The 23,015-nt window shown below is 39.6% G+C and overlaps 1 protein-coding gene across 15 annotated transcripts in view; it reads right to left on the minus strand.

The window, feature by feature from the left end:
• The window catches only part of TCF4 (transcription factor 4), a 365,917-nt gene that overhangs the window by 215,735 nt on the left and 127,167 nt on the right, over positions 1 to 23,015 (minus strand). For all 15 annotated transcript variants that reach the window (XM_047765454.1, XM_047765461.1, XM_047765445.1 and 12 more), the window contains one exon: positions 21,182 to 21,278. In XM_047765454.1, coding sequence (XP_047621410.1) covers positions 21,182 to 21,278 — 97 coding nt within the window. The remainder of the gene's footprint in view (positions 1 to 21,181; positions 21,279 to 23,015) is intronic.

Consider the following 23,015-nt stretch of genomic DNA (forward strand, 5'->3'; position numbering starts at 1 on the left):
CTTTTCAGCTTCTTCTCCATTCTTCTAACTTTTTTTCTAGATTTTCAGGTGACTACTGCTAAGCGTTTAGGGTTTTATTAGTTTTCCTTCTCACCCCTTGATCACCTGTTCAGGCATGATCCTGATTTCTTTTGTATTTCTTCATCCTCCCCTGGGAAATTTATGTCTGTTTCTGGCATCTGTCCCCCATCCTCCTCTGTGAACACTGAGGTGAAGAATTCATTTATTTTTTAGCAGTGTCTCCACCGCCTGTCAATAAATTACCCTTTCTATCTCTTTGAGGCTTGACAAACCACTTTTCAGACCTCCTGTTCTGTAGGTGTTTTCAGAAATAAGTCATTATTATTTATCATTATCTCACAAGTAATCTTTCTTCCTTTTTTCACTCTTAGTTTGGGGATATTTTTTGATATTCTTAACATGTTCCCGTAATCATGCCAGTCGGCTCCTCTATAACACTTGGTGTCAATTGTGTCTCTTTCTTAATAAATAATTGCTTTGGGCTCTTTGCCTGAGAGTTGGAATATTCTTATTGTGTGTTTATTCTTACACAGCATTAACTTTGGGGCATCTACGTACTGAATTTTTATCTCTGAATATGCACGGCTTTTCCCACTCCGGGTGTTTTTTCTTTTCACCACTTATCCCCTTCTTTTTCTCATTTTGCTTTATAGGGTCTAAAGTTCAAGGCTGATTGTTAAATTTTGTTTCAAGGGACAGAGAGGCTGTAGTTCTGCCCACACATCTCCTGCATTTTTCAGTGTTTAAATCAATGGCTCAGATAATATTTGCTATGAAAAGCATCATTTGATGACCAAATCTAGTGCAACAATCCATTAGGTCCAAACCTCCTACATGTGTCTCAGATTTGCATAACATCAAATCAAGCTTCCCTGCTCTTACTTTCCCTTCCCTAGTTTGACCACAGACTTGCTGAAGCCTCTAGCTGGATTATCATTCATGTTCTGAAAATACTCTCCAATTCTACACTTCCAATCATACCCTTTGTTTCTCATAAAACTTAATCAAGAGGAGTTTCATGTAAGTTTCCACTTGTACATCATGATAAATAGCTTAAGCTACATTCAGTACATTCCTCATCATAATTTTTCTTTCTATAACATACCCAGATAAATCACATTTTATCTACCTCGTTATTTTCCATCATGTCCATATTCTAGTGGCCATTACTACTTGATAGGCACAACTTAACTCCTTTTCCATTGCAATTTGTGTAACCTTTAATTATGTGCCAGTATTAACTTGTACCTATAATTTCGAATGATGACCATTTCTTCTAAACTAAAACAGTAAAGAACGAATACCAGGAAATCCCTTGATTTTCTGATCAGTGCTTATTATGCCATCTAAATGGAGTAACCTGCGTGTGATATGTTTATTAAAAACTATTTCCGGAGTTCCCGTCGTGGCGCAGTGGTTAACGAATCGGACTAGGAACCATGAGGTTGCGGGTTCGGTCCCTGCCCTTGCTCAGTGGGTTAAGGATCCGGCGTTGCCGTGAGCTGTGGTGTAGGTTGCAGACGCGGCTCGGATCCCGCGTTGCGGTGGCTCTGGCGTAGGCCGGTGGCGACAGCTCCGTTCAACCCCTAGCCTGGGAACCTCCATATGCCGCGGGAGCGGCCCAAGAAATAGCAACAACAGCAACAACAACAACAACAACAACAAAAGACAAAAAAAAAAAATTCCCAAATATAAACTTTTAAGTACAAAATAAAACAGCTACCTGGTAGATACTAGCTGATAAATATGACAAAACTGCAGAATAAGAGGATTTTGCCCCTCCAACGTGAAACAGTTTAAGGGAGACAAATAACAAAACTAATATAGCCACCAATCAGTAAAAACTCTTCAGCAGGCCACAACATACTTTGAATTTATGTGCTATCCTTTTATTTAAAACAAAAATACTTATTTTAAATGGGTATGACCATATATACGCATATGGACCATGGTCATACCCATTTTAAATAAGTGGAAATTTGCACAAATAGAAAGTGACTTTCCTAGGATCACTAAGAAATCACAGCAATCCAGTCTAATTGGTAATGCTTTTAAGTACCACATTTAGCTGGATTTTCTTAGAGTACTAATGTTCTTCCACTGACACAACTTAGCAGGCAATGTATTTACCAAACTATAATAGCTTGAAAAGAATTAACAATGAACAATGTGCAAAATAGTCAATTACAGGCTTAAACTTTAAACAAGCACTTACAATGAAAATTAAAAAAAAAAAAAAAAAACCCATCTTGGCTATTGGGTCATTTTCCAGGCTACTAACTGCTAAACCATGTGCGGAACATGCTTCCAATTTAACCATCCAGATTTTCTAAAAAGGCAGATAGCTTTGCTCTGCAGGCAGAATCAAGTTGGTCTTCCATTTGATTTTTAAAACAAGGCAGTTGTACAGAAAACCAACAAGCTTTTTTGCTATGGACCATCTGAAAAAAGAAAGGAAAGAGGAAGTAGGTTTTATTTTAAAGAACTTAATTTGTCTGTCTAGGAAAGTGAAAAACATAACCTTACTTTTGTTTAGAAAAGGGTGGCAGTTGAATGAACTCTATAGCTTCTGAGGAGCAATGGCCCCAAGTCTGGGCACTCCTGAGACATTGCACTGGCCGCAGGGTGCCAAGGTAAAAATAACAGGTGGGAGGTCATGATGGCTTTTAAAAGCTACAAAGAAAATTTGAATGTTTCCTAGTTAATAAAAGAACCTCTCGGGTCTTACAAGTCATCAGACACAATGACATCTGAAATTTTCACTCTCAAAATGGCTGGCTTCTGATTTGGCTGGCACCACATGGAAATCCACACATGAGAAAGGAACCAAAACAGAAGCAAGGTATATGGAAAAACTTTGGGGAGTTTGAATCCACAAAAGTCTTTATCCACTGGAGTGATGAAAAAGGACAGATTGGCTTCTGGTAATGAAGTACTCGTTCTTCTCATGGACGTGACCAGAGAGAGGAAGTCAACGAACGGTTCATCCAGAAAGAAGTCCACACTGTCAACAATGTATTAATGTCCCTGCTGACTTGTTACTGTTATGACACTGATTATGAAATCAAGTCAGGTTGACCTAACCTTGGTTTGGGTCCACTAAGACCTTGTATGAGGTCCTGCTACCCGTCTATAAAACAAGTTGCTGGACCCTAATCCAGTCCCTCTCTTTGAGTAGGCCAAGTGATCAGGTTATCACCCTGCAGCAGGACTTTGTTCTTATTCCCTGGGAGCTCATACATGGGTCTCCGGGGATCTTGTTTGTCACAAGAATTGTATTCCTGAATAGTTGTCATAAGTCTAATTTTCATAGTCTCAATTAAAAGATTCCTTTGGAAACCCCCTGAAAAGGAAGAAATTACCTCTCAAGGTATCTTCAGTGTTAACCCAAATTTTTATATAAGCTTTAGCACCTATAATCAACATCTAGCTCACTTTGTAATTTGCTGTCTTCATGTAGCTGAAGGGACACCTAGGACCTCTTCCCAGGTAATTTTAAGATTTGTGTTGTTGTTTTGTTTGTTAGTTTGAAGTTGTTTTCTCATAAGGCCCAACAAAGTAGACTTATTACTACTACATATATGTATACTACCATATACTACATATATACATACATGCATACACATATATGTATATATGTACATGCATACATACATATGGTAATAATAATTATCAGTCAACTACAAATTTATACAACATAATATCCTATTTATTTCCTGGTAAATTTGTTGGATCACACAACTGGGGAGCCACATTTGCTTCCACTGGTCACAAAAGAACCACTTGTTCAGGTTTCTATCCAGGGGGCAGAATATTAACAGTAAAGATAAGAATTCACAATCACAAAAAATAGCTCCTATGAAGTCTCCATACCCACTACAACAGTTGAACATTTATTGCATGTTCACCATGTTCTAGGCACTCCTGCATCCAGTACACACCCATTACCTCATTTATTTGACCCGAGAATCCTAACAGGTGAGGAACCTTTGGGGAAAGGATAGAGTCAAGATTAAACCCAAGAGTGCATACTGCTTAAGCATCATACAGTACAGCCTCTTGGATGGACAGAGTGAAAGGATGGCCTGGGGGCACATTTGCAGACCAAAACCAACCAGAAGAACTGTAATGAGTGAGGATTAATACAAAGTCCCATTCTACAAAAGGAAGTGGAAGAAGACCTGATTATAAAGCGATTCATTATTAAACACATGGTGATTTTAATGGACTACGAGCTCAATTTTTAGTCAATGCCAAAACGTGGGTGTGCTATTTGAAACCTTAAGACTGCAAAAATGAAAGCAGACCCACTACTGATTAAACCAGACCTGAGCTGCTGAGCTGAGTCCTGGATTCACCACTGGGAGAGGGAAAGAGACCAAATGGAACATGCGGAGGACATTGATGAGGAATACATGGAATGGTGAAACCACGTACTATGTTCAGTTAAATGTTTCCCAAAGACACTCTCTGGAAGGAAGCGAGAATTGCCATCCTGGGAAACGTGTGTGGAAAGAAAGCAAATGCATGATCCTAGGTAGCTTCGGAGGAGAAAACTAGTGTCCCGAGCTGACAGCTACAGGACTGAGCACTTTCCACAAGTCAGAGCTGGCACAATGCACTGCTTTGTCAGCAGTGGCTTCCGCAGTGCAGTGAGTGCCCAGGCAGAGGAAGGAGTGCCCGCTGGGGGTCCATGCATGTAGACATTAGTCAGAGTGTCATCTCTGTGCCAACAACTCTGCTAGGGCTTCATCTAGAAGGATCCCTATATGGGGGAAGGAAGCTGACTGTAAATCAGAAAGAACACAAGGAAAGCTCCACTTTCAAGAATCTAGGATGTCTTCCCAAAATGGTGGATAAATTAATGTTCTGAAACAAGAGTTTCATTCCCACCTATCTCAGTAAAAGAAAGGAAGAGAAAAAAAGGGGGAAAGGGAGGCAGGGATGGAAGGAAAGAAGGAAGAAATAACTTACAAATAGTGTTAGGGTCACAGATTATAAATCAAACTTATGGTTACCAAAGGAGAAACTGTGTAGGGGTGGGGAGGGATAAATTGGGATTAACACATACACATTACTATATATAAAACAAAAAAAGAGTACAGACCTATTGCATTCATAGCACAGGGAGGTCTACTCAGTGTTCTATAAAATCCTAGATGGGAAAAAAAGGGTGGATATATGTAAATGTGTAAATGACTTACTTTGGTGTACAGCTGAAACATTGTAAATCAACTATACCCCAGTAAAATAAAAATAATGTGTTTGAGATGACTGATTAACTGTAACACTGAAATGATTGTCAGCAAATCAAGAATTACCCAGTTTTCTTAAAGATACCAAGTTTGCAGGAGAGAAAAAGATGAGATGGAGGCTTCCCCCCACCTTCTATTGAAGATCTTTAGAGAGTAACAATGATTAATCAGAAAATAGGTTCATATTTCTCTCTCTGGTAACTTACCAAACCCCATGACTTCAACTATCAAATATGGAATACTGTATGCCAAATCTGCAATCTCTGCCCAGAACCATGAATCCATCCACCCACAGACGTCTCAAAAATTCATTATGGCCAAAACTGAACTTAGCCTCTTAGTTCCCCCATAACCCACTTCTCCTCTCATATTCCACATCTCAATGATTTGGAGCACCATCCACCAGCTGGCCCCAGCCAGACACGGAGAAGCCAAGGATGACCCCTCCTCCATCAGTTACCAAATCCAACCATTTCCCTCCATTTAATATCACTCAAATCCATAGCCTCCTCTTCATCCCCACTCCTGATTCACTCCAATCTCTCAGCATTTCCTCTCGGCTTTGCTTTAATCACCTCCTGAGTAATCTCCCTGCCTGGTGTGTTGCCCCCTATTCACGCTGTTGCTAGAGTGATTTTCCTAGACTGTAAATCAGCCACATTACCACTATTTAAAATCGACCCTTGAGTAGTTCACTACCTGCTTCTGTCAAAATCCAGTTTCCTCCCCCTACTATACAAGAAAGACCCTTCACATTCTTGAGGCAAGGATTTCGGCCCAGCTTCCCTGTCATCCAGCCCCTCCTCTGTAGACCCTGTGGAACTAGGTCTCACTCTTAGGGAATTATTTCAGTTCCAGGCTTCCTGAGCCCTCCCCTGGCTCCCACATCTCAGCCTGTCCCTCAGCTGACAATTTTCTTTCCTCCTGGACAGTTCTAACTCATCCACTAAGACTCAGCTCAGGCACTACCACTTCTGACAAAATTCATACCAATTCAGTCAATGATCATTCCCAATACCCTTTCTCCTGCCTGCCTCCTGCATCCCAGTGCCAACAAACACTATAAAAATTCATTGTCCTGGCTTCCTTTGCAGCTATGAGCAAATATCTGTTAGAAATTGGACCAGAAAGTTGTTACCAAAATCCTGCTCAAACCTGCCAGTTTCTGGGAATGCTTCTGTTCCCCCCTCATGGAATGAGATGGAAGTAGATATGGATGCTACTCTAATCTCTGCCTCTCCAGCTTCCTATCGTGAACTCTGACATGGTGTCTGGGGCTCAGAAGCTGTCTTCCAAGAAATGCGACATGAGGAAAAAAAGAAGAAGAATTAAAATCAGCATGCTGGAGTTCCCGTCGAGGCACAGTAGAAATGAATCTGACTAGCATCCATGAGGACACAGGTTTGATCCCCAGCCTCGCTCAGTGGGTTAAGGATCCAGAGTTGCCATAAGATGCGGCTTGGATCTAGTGTTGCTGTAGCTGTGATACAGGCCAGCGACTACAGCTCTTGATTCAACCCCTAGCCTGGGAACTTACCAATGCCATGGGTATGGTCCTAAAAAGACCAAAAAATAAAAAAAGAAATCAGCATGCTGAGGAGGACAGAAAGGCAAGATGGCAACAGTGATTTGCTGAATGCACACAGGCAACTCCTACCTCCAGACATCCCCTTAAGTGATGGAAAAAGCCATCTTTGTTTGACTAACCTACTATTAGCAGGTATTCCATTAGTTGCAGCTGAACACATACTTAACTGCTATTGCACCTCGGGGAATTCTTTCCATAGTCTCTCCAAGTGAGGCACTGCATTCTGGTTAAGAACAAGGGCCTTGGACTTCAGCAGATAGAGCTTCACTACTGGGCTCTGCCACTTACTGCACAACACCAGGCAGATAACCTAATGTCTCTGGTCCTCCACTGCACCCCTCTACCCATAAAATGGAAATAACAGACAATGCCTAAGAAAGAAACAAGGTTATGTGTGTAAAGTATTGGTGGATACCTGGCATGCAGTGAGCACCAAAACATCTAAGCCATTAGTATGAGAAAGCTGATGGCTGGAATCCCCAAAAGAAAATCCTATAGCACCCTGCACACACACTGATTTGTTCCCTAACTGCCTGATTTATAACTGTCTGATACCAAACTGATTCCATCCTTGGCCCGTGGGCCATGCTGAAGGCAAGGAAAGTGGCATGTCACTCTCTGGTACCCAACACAGGTCTGCATGGCGCAGAACTTTCCACAAGTACTTTCTGTGTGAATGAATGAATGAACCTAAGACTTAAGTGACTGCTGAAGTTTATCATTTGGTTAGCTTCTAGGATAAATAAAATTTATATGGATGGTTAAAAAAAGTCATAGATTGAAGACCACAGGATTGCAGACATACTGATAAGACATTAATGTTATTTATCAAGCAGCCAATCAAGGAGTTCCCTGATGGCCTAGCAGCTAAAGGATCTGGCATTGTCACTACTGTGGCACAGGACTGATCTCTGTCCTGGGAACTTTCACATGCCATGGCCTGGCCAGAAAACAAACAAAGAAAAACCAAAAAACCAAAAGCAGTAAAATACTCTGCTTTGTTTTCACAAGTATGTAATTTGCCCTTTCACCCTCTGCCATTAGGAAGTACTTCCTCTCCATCTTTTTTTTTTTTTTTTCATGTGGCATGTAGAAGTTTTTTGACCAGGGGATCAAACCCATGCCACAGCAGTGACCGAAGTTGTTGCAGTTATAGTGCTGAATCCTTAACCTGCTGCACCATAAAGAAACTCGCCCTCTCCAAGTTAAATCAAGACAGTTAAGCTAAGAGCTGTCAAAACCCCTCCACACAACCAGGTCCAAAATGAAACATGGGATCTACATTTTATCTTCTCGCCCCCATCCAACTTAACCTCTGGAAAAGGCTCTCCCTCGGAATATTTACTTGTTAGAAAGTTATAAACTGAAAAGCCCTCTTGTTTAGTGGGCAGATGATGCGGGGGCGGGAGGGGGCAACTTCTCTGGCAAGTTAACCATCTCCAAATATCAGAATGTGCCCAAACATTTTATCTAAGCTGTGTTTGTCACCTATAGTCAAACGCATACACAATAGTATCGTATAAGAATGCTACTTAAATGTGAACGCTGAAATATGTTGCCTAATCACAATGACCTTGGAAAACCGTACTTGATACAAAAACCAGCCCTCCCTCGGTCATTAAGATTTTGGCATGCACTAGGAGCACTTTCTTTTTCTCTAGGGAAGAATAGTAGTAAGGAAAGGTGATCTGCTCTGCTAAAACTTTAACAGGTGCTGAAATTTATACGTTATATTCAGCCTTACAAGCCTACACTAATTATTAATTATCCACCTAAGTGTACACTCCTTTCCACATCCTTCCCCTTAACTAGAGCACTCAGGAAAGCCACTGTACTTTGCCTGACTAACGGACCATGTCTTGAACAGTTAAATGGCCTAGCAAATGTGAAGATTTTCCCATATGCACACTTCACAGGGTTAATATACATCCACTGCCTGTGCAAACCAACTGCTTTTCCACCACCCCATCCCACCTTGAGGAACATGGGTGACTTGGGGAGGGCATCTAGAAAAGGACAATATCATTAAGTTAGAGCTGCTTTCTAAAGCAGCTTCCTTGGCACTTGCAAAGAACATCTCTCTATGGTTAGGACTGGAGGAATAGGGAGCGCTCTCATTCTGCTCTGCGAACATTTTCAATAAGTCACAGAGAGGCTTCTTTTTATGCTAGAGCAGGTGTGAACTCAATTCCACACTTAAACCAGTATCAGCTCAGCTGAAAGAACAGCCATAAATTTTATTTCAGAACTAAATGAACTCATGAGGGTATGGGGCAAAATCTCATTAACTATTAAAATGCCTTTAAAAGACTCTGAGCAAGGCTGCTTTCTTTTATTTTCAAATTGGTGTTCAAGCTATATATAGGACTTTGCCATGAGTGGAAAATGCAATCACAAAAGGATATATATATATATATACTTAGAACCGTTTTATTTTTGAGATAACAAAAAATTTCAGAGACACCCCCCCCCCAATGCCAGGCACATCTCCATGAGTTAGGTCAGGAATAGAAATAGGGAAACTTTAAAGGAAAAGTGGAAGATCACCAAAAGATTATCCAGCCAACCACTGTTCAGTAGGTCAGTTTTTCCCGTAACTAGTTACTGGGATGCCTACCAGAGGTTGTCCACAGCTACTTAAGTGGTCTGCCAAGTTATTTAAAATATTTATGCTCACTGCATCTCAATTTCCAAATAACATTTGCGAGACCATCAATAAAAACAAAAAATGGAAACTATGCAATGAAAAAAATAAACTCACACACACAATATAAAGTATGAATTTAATCCTGACAGGAGAGCAAGGTTTAGGGATTCCCCAAATCTGAATATCAACTGATTATCCAAATACTCTGAAAGTTCTGAAGGAGACCAGGTCAGCAATAACTTTTCCTCCACGATGTGGTATTGCCCAATTAAGTACAATCGGTTACACATAAAATGTTTATGCTCACATCCCAAGCATTCAGATTTGGCTACTGAACTGTTAAGAGCACGGCTTGGGTTGAAGAGCCAAGGTGAGTAAAAGGCAGAAGCAATTAGTAACCCAGTAATTTCGGAGACTTAAGGAAGCCACACCAATGCTGATAATACAAGGCTAGAAAATTGTACTCTCTGATCAGAACGCTCCAAAATTAGCTTTTTATGTGTGTGTGTGTGTGTGTGTGTGTCTCTTATCCTTCTCTTCTTTTATCTCTCCCTTCTCCACCCAATGTTATCTTATATTACGTACACACTTTCTATTTTCATTCATCTTTTAAGATGGCCCACGAAGGGGTGGCATTTAATTAATTGCTTCCACATTCTGTCAAAATTCACTACATGAGTCTCAAGTCTGCACATCACTTTCGCTCAAGATGGTCACACCCAACCAACAGAAAAAGAGCACCTCACACCAGTCAGAATGGCCATCATTAATAAATCCACAAATAACAAGTGCTGGAGGGGCTGTGGAGAAAAGGGAACCCTCCTACACTGTTGGTGGGAATGTAAACTGGTACAGCCACTATGGAGAACAGTTTGGAGATCCCTTAGAAACCTATACATAGAACTTCCGTATGACCCCGCAATCCCACTCTTGGGCATCTATCCGGACAAAACTCTACTTAAAAGAGACACGTGCACCCGCATGTTCATTGCAGCACTATTCACAATAGCCAGGACATGGAAACAACCCAAATGTCCATCGACAGAGGATTGGATTCGGAAGAGGTGGTATATATACACAATGGAATACTACTCAGCCATAAAAAAGAATGACATCATGCCACTTGCAGCAACATGGATGGAACTAGAGACTCTCATACTGAGTGAAATGAGCCAGAAAGACAAAGACAAATACCATATGATATCACTTATAACTGGAATCTAATATCCAGCACAAATGAACATCTCCTCAGAAAAGAAAATCATGGACTTGGAGAAGAGACTTGTGGCTGCCTGATGGGAGGGGGAGGGAGTGGGAGGGATCGGGAGCTTGGGCTTATCAGACACAACTTAGAATAGATTTACAAGGAGATCCTGCTGAGTAGCATTGAGAACTTTGTCTAGATACTCATGTTGCAACAGAAGAAAGGGTGGGGGAAAAATGTAATTGTAATGTATACATGTAAGGATAACCTGACCCCCTTGCTGTACAGTGGGGAAAAAAAAAAAAAAAAAAGAGCCCGGAGAAAATAAAAGTAGGTGGAATTCACTGTCACTGAATTTAAGGGCCAGGTGTTTTTCCTGTTACTTTTCATTTAAACCCAGAGCAACTACCCAGATGAGAAATTCCATCAGAGTGCTAAAGACTGCCCAAAGTCACACAACAGGAGAGTGGCAAGCTGGGAGTCAGCCCACTATCCTCCCCTTACCCAGGTCTTCAGTTGGATTTTCCTGGAGGAAAGTTTTCCATACTTTATCTTAAACATAAACAATACAACCATCTATATCTTATACTAATTTAAAGCAAAGCTGCCTTATAGTTTTTTTCTATTAATAAACATGTCAAGGAGCAATCATCAAGAAGATGAGAACTGTTTGGGCCAACTCTCTTAAGTGCTTAGGAATATTTTTTTTTCCTTTTTTTAGTGCTGCACCCATGGCATATGTAGGGTCCCAGGCTAGGGGTTGAATCAGAGCTGTGGCTTCCAGCCTACCCCAGAGCCATAGGAATGCCAGATCCCAGCCGAGTCTTCGATCTACACCACAGCTCACGGCAATGCCAGGGATCGAACCTGTATCCTCCTGGATACTAGTCGGATTCGCTTCTGCCAAGCCTCAAAAGGAACACTGAAGAATAAATTTAATTCAATCCCGGTCTACATTTTGCAACTGCTGGCCCCTAGTCCTGATATTCTGCAAGAGGAAATAAAATGTGATCCTCTAAATACCTCTTTCTACTTGAAAATCATACACAGTTCCTTAGGCAAGAATCAGAAACTCTTGGGAGTGAAGGAAATGAGAGTAATGACATACACAGGCAACATTCTCTGCCAAGCTCCTCTGGAGAAGAACGAAGTGAAAATTGTCCTACCTAGTGGTTACTCCATACGCAAATGACCTTCAATGCAGGTGACGAAATCTCAGCTTGTCAGCAGGCCTCCTCACCCCACAGCTCCCATCCCATACCGAGGCACTGCCCGGCCTGTGTCACAATGAAACTTGAGAACACTGAAGTTGGAGAGAAAAATGGCTGGAGGCAAATATTTCATCAAGGGGCACATCTGAATTCAACAAAGTTGTCTCCAAAGAGGTACTTATTTTACAGGATTACTGGGTTTTTGTGTGTGTGTGTGTATGGAATAGCTGAAAAAGAAGCCTTTTTTATTTTTGGTGTTGATGTCTTCAGAACTGAACACTCTACACTATCTCCACTGTCTCCACCTGTGTTTGCCTTCTGTTCCAATCTCATTAGAAGGCAAAGGGGTCTTCAGACTTTTATCACCCAAGACCCTAAGTCTATAGAATTTTCAATTAGAGACAAAAGAGACAGAGTGCCAATGAGCAGCCATGCAATGCCCCAAAACACTAGAGAGCAGAGCAGTCGTTACAAAGCATACAGGTCACTGCATAGCTCATGGTGATTCTAGGGCTAAGTGTGACAGGTATTACCATCCTCACCTTAGAAGTGGAAAAGCTGGAGCTCATAAGAAATTTACCCAAAGTCCCATCACTATGAAGTGGAACAGCCAGGACTGAGACCGAAGTGAGCCCTAGTCTAGTCCATTAATTCATGATGCCTCTCAAGACATGTAGTGCTTAAAACAGAATTCCGAAGTCCTCCTGCGGCACAGTGATTTAAGGATCCGGCATTGTCACTGCAACGGCTTGGGTTCAATTCTTGGCCTGGGAACGTCCGTATGCTGCGGGTACAGCCAAAAAACCAAAACCAAAAAAAACCAAACCAAACCAAACCAAAACAGAAAAAGAAACAGTTCTTTTGCTGCTTCGGTCCTAATGAAGGTTATAATGTGAACAAAGGAGATGGGCTTATTTTTTAACTGAAGGTCAGTACTGCACTTAAGGTAGGCATACAACTTTCATGGACATTAGGTAACAGACTCTGAAAATGACTGATGTTTCTCCTAGAACTGAGGAGCAATGAGAGATTTGCCAAGTGCTTGATCCCCCACCCAAGGATCTAGTCAGGAATGACATTACTGATCGATGCTATCACAGGTGTATTTTAAGCAGCAAGCTTAAGCAAAATGCAATGGAACTGCCTTTCCAGAGAACAACTTGGTTCTGAAGGAAAACGGCACTGTTTATTTCACATCCTGCTCTCCTGTAATGACAGACAGTCCTTCCCCAGCCTGTGTTCTCTCCGGCCTGACTCATGCCCTGGCTGTGTTCACAGAGGTGGGAAACTTCTGGCCAGACGTTGGATCCAGCTCTCACCACAGTTTCTGCAGTCTTGGCACTTGGACCAAGATTAAATGTCTTTTGGCTGCACCTCATCCTCCACATTAAAGATCAACAAATACAACTGTGTACATATTAAAATAAAATAAAGGGGATTTTTGCCTCCAGCAGTGGGCATTCCTGTATGAGGGCCTCACGGTGACATGGCAGGGGGCTGGAAGTTCCCGGGAGACCGTATGGCAGTGGTCCAGGGGAATGAAGTCTGGGACCTTGCTGCTCCAGGGTGCCAGGCCTTCTCTGAGTGGCTGCTGCAGGCTGTGTGAGTGGGTGCTGGCCTTGGGCTCTTTCAGAGACCACTGAAGGCCCTGGAGAAAAGACTGGAGCCTGGAGCCACAAGCCTGCTGCATGGCCAGGCAGCTCTGGACAGCCTGGCAGGAATTCAAGACAGAGACCTAAACGAGAAGGTTCCAGATGGTGAGGACATGAAGTCCCTGACTCCGGCTGGCTTTGGCCTTGCTCAGGAGCTGAGGACAATGAAGGCACATGCCTTGGTGATGAATTGAGAACAGACCCCCTCCCCCCACCCTGCTTCCTCCTTCCTGTGGGAAACTCTCCTGTGGTACTTTCGCCATCATCTTCATTTCAGTATCCTTTTTTTCTGTTCCATGTGTCTGGGTCCTTCTAATTTGCTGACCAGAAATGGCAGTCCAGACCCATTTTTATATTTCGCTTCTTACATGAGAACTGAAGCCTTGGTCTTCATTTTCAAAACTGTGAAGTTGAAAATTACAGATTTTTCTCTTAAAACAAACTAAATAAACCCTGCAAAGTGGCTAGCCCGATGTGCATTCTCAACTCCCTTCTCTTGTCTCTTTCCGCTGCACAGGCTGGAGAAGTGATTGTGTACATTCCCACCTGCTCCAACCCTGAAACTGGAGATGGCCTTGAAATGGGGGGGGGGGGCAGCGCGGGAGGCAGGCAGAGAATCACAGGGCTGGACTCACCTTTCCCTGCCTTCTTGCTGCATCAAACCCAAACTTGACTCTTGAAGCTGTGACAGTCATCTTGAAACAATGAGGGAAGGGACAAAAGAGTCACAGAGATACAAGCCAGGATTTCAATGAACCACAAACGAACTCTAGCAGTGGCCCACCACCAGACTTCCAGTATGAGAAAAATTATTCATAAGCCACCTTTAGTCATATTTTCCATTACTTCCAAGCAGAAGCATTCCTACCTGACATAAACTGCTTTTTCCTTCTACTTGACTCTAAAAGAATTTATTTCCTCTTAGGGTCAGTAACTTTCTATGTGAGAAATCATCCTCTGGTATAGAGAAGAGCTAGTTTTCTGTTAGCTATAGTTTTCAAGAAATGTTTCTCTGGTATCAGTTCTTCTAAGTTTTAAAGAGCTTGGTTTAGCCCACCTCGTTTGACTATAAAAGTGTTTAATTATTACAGCTTTGCCACACTACACCAAAGAGTAGGCAGCCTAATGGAAAGAAAACAAGACGAATGAAAGAGGAACAGAAATGTTTACTGACTGGACAAGAGGAAACAAGTTATCTTATCTGAATACTGGAAACACGCAACTTTTTTTCAGTGGTCTTTCAAAAAATATTGATTTTACTTATTTCCTTTTATAAATAAAATAATCTGTGGTGTGTCTCTTGAAAACTGAAATCTACCACCCTGCAATATGGTCTGTTTCCTGACATGAGAGGAATATTCTGTAATCAAGGATACAGTACTACAGAATGAATTTCTAGATGACTGGTTCTGGTTTAGGGTTTTCTTTCTAAGACAGTAAGATGTAGGCCTGACTTGAATCTATGGGATTTTCATTTAGAGTTTAGACCCAAATATATATCCCCCCCAATTTATTCATGAATGAAACCATTCAATAGCCATTTATTCAGGTCCTGCAACTCTATCTCAAGCCTTGGCCTGTGCCTAACACTTTTCTCCTGGAGATGTAACTTAAAGGAGTTATTATTTTATCCCTCGGTGGATCCAATACTTTAACTATAGTTTGGAATGAGCTGACATAGAAAAGAAACATCCATTTGAATCAGGCTTAAACTACATGTGGGAAAACACATCACTAGCACAGTGACTTGGAGCTATCATAAAATGGAGAGGAATAGATTAGAAAGAACGATAAAACATCTCTAAAGATAAAATACACTATACACAGAAAACGGCATACCTAAAAGATCAATGGACCTTTAGATGAGAAAATTACCTCAGAGAGCATGTGAAGGCTTATCCCCCCACCTCGATTTAACGGCATAAAAAAAAGAGCTGACCTGAAGACCCACACACAGTTGTAGCAAAAGAGAATAGAAAAGTCAGTTATCTGGCTCCCAGCCTTGACATGAAATCAAGATTAATTTTATCATTGGGGATGACATTGAAAATTGTCTTATTTGTTAATACCTGAGGAAAATATTCTCAGTTAACATATTAAAATAACAAAACTCCCAAACAATGCTAACAACAAATGAAACCACTATTAAACATTTCTTCTCTCTGAAACTGCTCATCACATTATCAGGCCAACACATAACAGATGATATCAAGATAACCTCAAGCTGAAAAGTGTCATAAAAAGAGAAGACATTGTAAATGCACAGACATCCCTAACAAATGAACTTGCAAGCAGCCTGCTATCACTACTAAACTCAGAAAAGTTTAAAAGTGAACCAAAAACCAAAATTGCTAGAACCCACATCCACATTCGCAATTCCATTTTCATGAAATGACTAAAATGTGATTTGACCTCTGGCACTTTCAAATATCAAATGATTGCCGTTTTTGTCCAGATTTTGTTATTTTCAAATATTTACATTCCAGCATGGAAAAAAACAAAACAAAACAAAAAAAAACCCCATCAAACCAAGAGGTCAAGTTAAATCTTACCCACGCTTTGAAAAAACTGTGTTGCTTTGTGGTCATTCTTTTCCTTTGTACGTTAAGGTTTTCAAACCGTTTTCCTAAGTATGAGTCTCTTCATTGGGTATTTCCAGTTTTATAATGAAAAGAAAAACTCCCTGTGTTAACATCTACTCACATTCGCCGTTTTACAAGAAGACTGGGCCACTGGCCTCTGCCACTGGGATTTGAAAGCGCTCACAACACTTCACCTTTATGCTGGGCTAAACTCAGGGTAGCCATAAACACTTTGAAGTAATACAAACCTAAATATTCCTGCTAGGCAAACGGAGCAGTGGAACCGAATTATAATGAGCTAGCAGCTGTCACAATATGACCACAGTAACCAAATCAAAATATCAACCGCTAACCCAGATGAGATTCAAAGGTCATCCTATAAGCCAGCAGCTTTCTGCAGTTCTGCCTGAACCGCGATCTAATCCTGCAGTAAAATGTTCCACTGAGCTAGTTTAGAAACCAGTTCCTCTATGGTGGGAAATTATTGTGTGCACTGGTGGAGTACCATGAGTAGGACAAGAACCAAATACCACAATAAGGAAACCGAACCATTCACAAGGGGACATGTAAAAACACAGCCGCTGATGTTGAACCAAGCTGCACCCAACCGTACAAAAGTATCACTTTTCACATCCTTCGGTTACCAATGCATGTCTATAATCTTACTGGCAACTTGCACGCTCAAACAATCTGGTTTTCAATTAAGGCCCTGGAACAATAGAAGAAAAAATGCATGCTTAGATCCCTCCTTAGATCAAAAAGTTGCAGCTAGAAAATATTGTCTCCCAGTGTAAAAATGTTTGAACAGTTACCTATAAAGTTTAATGCTTGGCAAACAAAACAAACAAACAGGAATGTTTTTTTAAAATCCATACTCTTTGTGCATAGCTCTTGCCAGGATTTTCAAACTATTCCATAGCATATTAATCCTCTTAAAAACACAAGGCTCCATGGTCCCTCTGTCCTATTAGCATATTCTGAAAGCTACCCACTGACCACCTGTAAAGATTTAATCAAACTGTTTAATAACTGCAGAGAACAAGTTTCCAACAGATCGAGTGTGCATTATTATCATTAATAATCATACGCAGTCACAAGGAAGAAGTGATTAGTTTTCTCCAGACACAAAACAGGGCATGGAATTTCACACAAGTGAAAATGCAACCTGGCTTGTTTATATCTACCAATGAAGACAATGAGTGAGGATTCAGGAAATGTCAAGTAAGAGTCTAACATACAAATATTGAACCACTGTGTTATACACTGAACATGAATGTCAATATGTCAATTATAACTCAATTTTTTTTACTTAAAAAGAGAACTATATGAATTGGTCAATGCAGGCAGTCAGATAGATGACTCAGTGCTGAAATCTCTCAACTCCTCTAGACTCCCCCATACTAGGAGAAAGACAAAAAGCCATGCACAGTTACTTTTTTAAAAAAATGCAGGGCTATCTTTTTTGTCTATTTTAGTTACATTTTTCTTTAAAGGATTTACACAATATCAACTTCCAAAACTTTGTATAGCGATTGTAACTACAAGCAACAAGAGAGGAGTATTGCATCGTTATACACCAAGAAATGTCATTAATTCTTCTAGCATCATAGGTATGTATGTGCAAATGCTTGTGCGTGCATGCATGCAAGTCTACTTGTGTTCTCTTGTTTATTTTTAGTGTAGGGATTCAAACTATCAAATAAGGTATTATCTTCAGAGATGCAGGCTTATTTCTAAAGGAATAAAGTAATGGAGACATTCTATTACCCTTATAATTATATACTATTTTACATAAATCTGAGATAGACAAATAAATTAAGTTTTTGTATTTTGGTACCACAGGTAAGTATTAGATTTCAAAAACTATAACATTTATGCAAAACCATTTATGTGAAATCAGAGTTCAGACTTGTAATAAAGGGTTTTGTTACCATAAGAGTTTATAAGCAAGTGTTAGTAATGCCCGCATCATTTCTCCAAAATAACGTACTGCCATAAACAACAAAATATATAATAATAATTCACTCCCAAAGAAAAGAGCGCTTCATTACTTTTTTCTTTCCTTGCAATAAAATCAAACCTAAGTGAACAGTTTACCAAAAAAATAGGTCATCTGCAGTTAATAACTCTTTCCCATAAAATTAGTGTCACTTATTTCTGTAGCAGACGCCTAATTCAGTCACAGACTTGATTGATTTGACAACAGAGAATTTGGTCCAATAAAGCGGCTGATTTATTTCTGATGCTATAGCTTTTTCTCTAATGTGACATCACAGCAGAATTAAATCTATGACATGTAAAGAAATCCTCTGTAGTTTTCATGAAAACTAAAGATTCTGAAAAAGTGGATATTGGATTTTTGTCAAAAACTTACAGTAAAGTCTAATATCCTCTTTTGGTAGAATGACTACTTCCACAAAGACCATAACACAGAATATGGGTTTGGACACAAACAGCAGTTGAGAATATACCATATACTCTGTGAGTTCACTTTGTTGGCTCTCTTAATAGGTCTTATTTTCTCTTTGTCTTCATTTGTAAATTGGTTTCCTTAATTTCTTGAAAACGATCTATCTTCTCTTTGAAAAGGTGCGACATAACCCCAAGCATGGCTCATTTCAAAAGTGGTTTCGTTTTAAATAAACAGCAGCTTGGGGAAAATCAATGAGAATCTTTGTTCCCTGAATTGAGATACTCCAGCTAATCAAGAAGGCGTTTGGGATGTGAGAAATTATAAGGGTGGGAAGAATTTTTAATCGGCATCCTCGTCAGTTCTCTAAAAGTAATTTTAAAAATTCTTTTCCAAAGTAAAAATGCAAGGTAGTTCACAGTTGTTAAACTGTCCTTTTCTCCTTTTTTTTTTTTCCTGCACACTGTGCCATGCCCTCTCGCTCTGAGGGCGACTTCCCTGACCCCAGTCTGACACTGCACCGTTAATGTCAGATAAACCATTTAGCCCGAGCACAATTCTTTTCTGTGCAAAAATCTGCTTGAGGTGGAAAATGTAGCAGTTTGTAAACAATAAAGAGCCATGTTTCAGACCAGACAGCTTATCTAACAGAGAAGTCCTTTCATGGGGAACAGTGGGTGGGAGCCACTGGGACATAGTAGCATTTCCTACCACAATGCAGGAGACTGTCTTGGCTTCCATGTTTAAGAGTTTAATGGGAAGGAGGGCAGACAGGACAAAAGAACACAGCTGACAAGGACTTTCAGCTTAAACAACAACTAAGTGAAAAGAGTCAGCTCTCTCAGTCCTAGCTCTAGACTCTCAGCCCACTTGTATTTTAAATACTATTTGGATGGAAAAACGAATTTGGTTTGTAAAACAGCTGCCCATGAGGACGCATGAACAAGAAAAACTATTTGTTATCTTGGTATTGCTTGGTATCTTCTGTAATATGAATTTATCAAATTGTTCTTTAGAAAAACTTTTTTTTCATGTACAGAACATGAACTTTCTGAACATGAGTGGCCATTTCTTTATCCTATTTTACTTACTTTAGCTCATCAGAGGATAGTTTTAGAATCTTCTAAGGAAGTTCTTTAATATACTCTTTATTATTCAAGATTATTATTTTCAAGTTAATCTTTTATGAAGTTGCATGAGGATGAATAGAGAAAGAATGGTGTTAGAATTTCAAATTATTACTATTGCCATTGAAGACTCTAAAATTCTTTTAAAATTAAGTTGACAAATATATCTAGTCATCTGCCTATGTCTATCCTGGAAACAGGAAATGTTTTGCCACCCTATCAACAATGGATAAAAAATTGGGATTCTTGCTTTAGTTACAAAGTTAAAACATAAATAGGAAAGTTATTATTTTTAAGTTTTTTAAAAGAGAACAAATATAAGAACAAACTATGTCCAAACATAACTCTGAGATTGTGGTTCTCAAAGTTGAGATGACACTTTACTACTCATTATACATAAATTGCTAGTATTTTCTTGCATGACTATTTTGTGTTAAATACCTGAAATTCCTTTAGATGGATTTGATGGTGAGTTTTAAAAAACAACAGATTCAAGAATGATCAACATGGTAATTAACAAGTATAGTGTCCAAGGCTTAAAGTTGGAACATTCTAAGACATTCCTCAGAAGCATCTGCAGATATGGTTTCAGAGTGATACATGTATGGTTGCATGTTTTCCTTGGAGTCTAGTCCAACAGCTTGTGTTAAGAAATTTAACCTCTTTTATTGATGGATTTGCAACAAAATTTGGCCTAGCCAAGAGATTTACTAATATTGTTAAAATTCACATTTATTAGAACAAAGTTCTTTTCCTTTAATCAGCTACTGGGACCTTTTAAGCCCTTATGAAAAATCTTTTCATTGCTCAGGTTACTGCTGTTGAAAAATACATCCCTGCAGGGTAGTCAAAGTAGAAATATACGCTAAAGATGACAGTAGGAAAGGCATGCTAGAAACTTGAGGACCATCTCAGACTACATGTAGCTCACTTCATGAAGTAGGGTGGAAACTCCTGGAACATAAGCACTAAAGTTCATGCCTGGATGAATACAAAACCAGACTCTACAATTCAACTTGAAGACACTACTTTGATTTAAGCACACTAAACCTATTATTAAGGAGTTTCCTTGACCCCCTCAATAAAAATTCAGAGAGAACACTAACTATATCTCATTGCCAACTGATGGTTCGATGATATTTTTATTTCAAATATTCACCACTTTCACTTACTCAAACTTAGAAAACTACTGTTTCAAACGCTGACATTGGGAAAAGTGCTTTATGTCCAAAGAACACAAATTGTCCATATGTATTCAGTGTCACTGAAATTAGGTAATCCCACATGGTTGTAAAACTTAGTCCTGTATGTGCTATTTCCAAGCATAGACTGTCAATATTTTTCTGCAATTTAAAATTACTATAGTGAACTGGCTAAAAATTCAAGTTCCTAATAACAGAATCTCTGCCTGGGCTTGTATTTTCCCTTCCAGGGTAAAACATAAGCATTCAAAAAAATCCATGTTAATTTAAAATTAGTCTTACTTTGTATTCTGGAATTGACAAAAGGTGGAGAGAGATTGTCATGTGACCCAAGGTCCCTGCTGGTCATGTGGTCATAGGGAGTCCCATCTCCATAGTTCTGGAAATAAAATAACAGCATAAGTTTAAATTTTCCATGAATAAAGTAGCATATAATTATGCCTGTACTATTCATACCTCTCTGACACCAAGCAATTGGTGTCCACCATTCCCACCCTGGCTCCTCCTTATAAGGAAGCTGCATTTTTGTAGGCATAGTAAGTTAGAGAGGGTTTGAGAGCCTGCAAAGTTCACCTTTTCCTCATAACAGCTGTGAAATTGGGGGAATGATAATAATGCAACCAATGTCATGAAGCTATTGACATGATCAAATGAAATAATGCATGCCAAGCACCTGACACATGTAAAATGTATTGCAGATATTAAAAATTACTATTTTGATAAACCTACATTATTTCTTTTTTTTAAAAAAAAAAAAAGGCAAAATGATGCTGTAAGAAAAAATACCCATAACCCGTAATGCCTTTGGATGGCAATGGTAGAACCTTTTAAACTGCAGCATTTGGCTTTATGACATTGAAATTTCAGTGTTTTGTTATAGTTGTTATTGTGGTTGTAAGAGAAATAGATCATTCCATAAGCAATTAACACACAAGACTATTAAAATTATTACCACAGGACTATAAATGAACATCAGAACTTAGGCATAAATTCTGGATTTGGATCAACTATGCCAAAAAAAAAAGTTTTAAAGCAGACATTAGTTTTTGGAAATTGGTGATTATTATGATCTTCCCATTGCTTTAAGGGGAATGTTAAATTAAAATAATGTTTTTAAACTGCCCAGTCACTTGCTTTTAATGGAGGAAGTGGATGCCATATAGGAAAGAGTTAAAATCATCTATATTCTATGGTTCAAATTTCATTCTACTAAGGTACATAAAGTGACCAGATAGGAAAAAAAAAAAAGTCATTCTGCTCAGCTGGCTGCCTTGCCCATAAAGACTAAGTCAAATTTACTCAGAGGTGTCAGTTGGCATGTTAGCCAAAGGGCAGAATCTGCCCACACAAAAAGGATGGATGCTGTATGAAAACTGAAAATGCACATCCCCTCGCTAGAGAATCACTGGAACCCTTAAGGTTCCAAACATCTCTGTTTTCAATCTCCTTTCCACATTTATAAAAATTAACTTGAATAATACTGTAACATAATGTTGCCAATATAGCAGTGTATAAAAAGAGTCATGTTTTAGATACCCAGCATGTGTCTTACATACACTCATTCTATCCCAGGCACTACATAATACTAATTCTTACTAAGTGTCTTCATCTTACAGAATTACTAAAAACTTAATATATGTTATCTCATTTAAACTTTAGCATAGTGCTTCAAGGTGAATGAAAAGACCACCACTTGAAGATGAGAAGAGACTTAGCACAGTTGTCCAATACAAGTCAGCCACAATAACCTGTCTCATGCAAACTCTCTGCACTTAGAAAATATAAACTGGAGATCCTCTTGTGGCTCAGCAGGTTAGGAACCCGATGTAGTTTCTGTGAGGATAGAGGTTCGATCTCTGGCCTCACTCAGTGGGTTAAGGATTCAGCACTTCGGTGAGCTGTGGTATAGGTCGCAGACGAGGCTCAGGCCTGACGTTGCTATGGCTATGGCTATAGCCTGCAGCTGCAGCTTCTATTCTACCCTTAGCCTGGGAACTTCCATATGCTGCAGGTGGAAGGAAAAAAAAAAAGAAAATAGTAATTATAAAGTATTGATTCAAAATTATTCACCTATGTATTCCCTGAAAAAAAAAATGGCAAGATAGTTCATGAAAAC

The sequence above is a fragment of the Phacochoerus africanus genome, chromosome 2 (assembly GCF_016906955.1).
Source record: "Phacochoerus africanus isolate WHEZ1 chromosome 2, ROS_Pafr_v1, whole genome shotgun sequence".
Taxonomy (NCBI): Eukaryota; Metazoa; Chordata; class Mammalia; order Artiodactyla; family Suidae; genus Phacochoerus; species Phacochoerus africanus.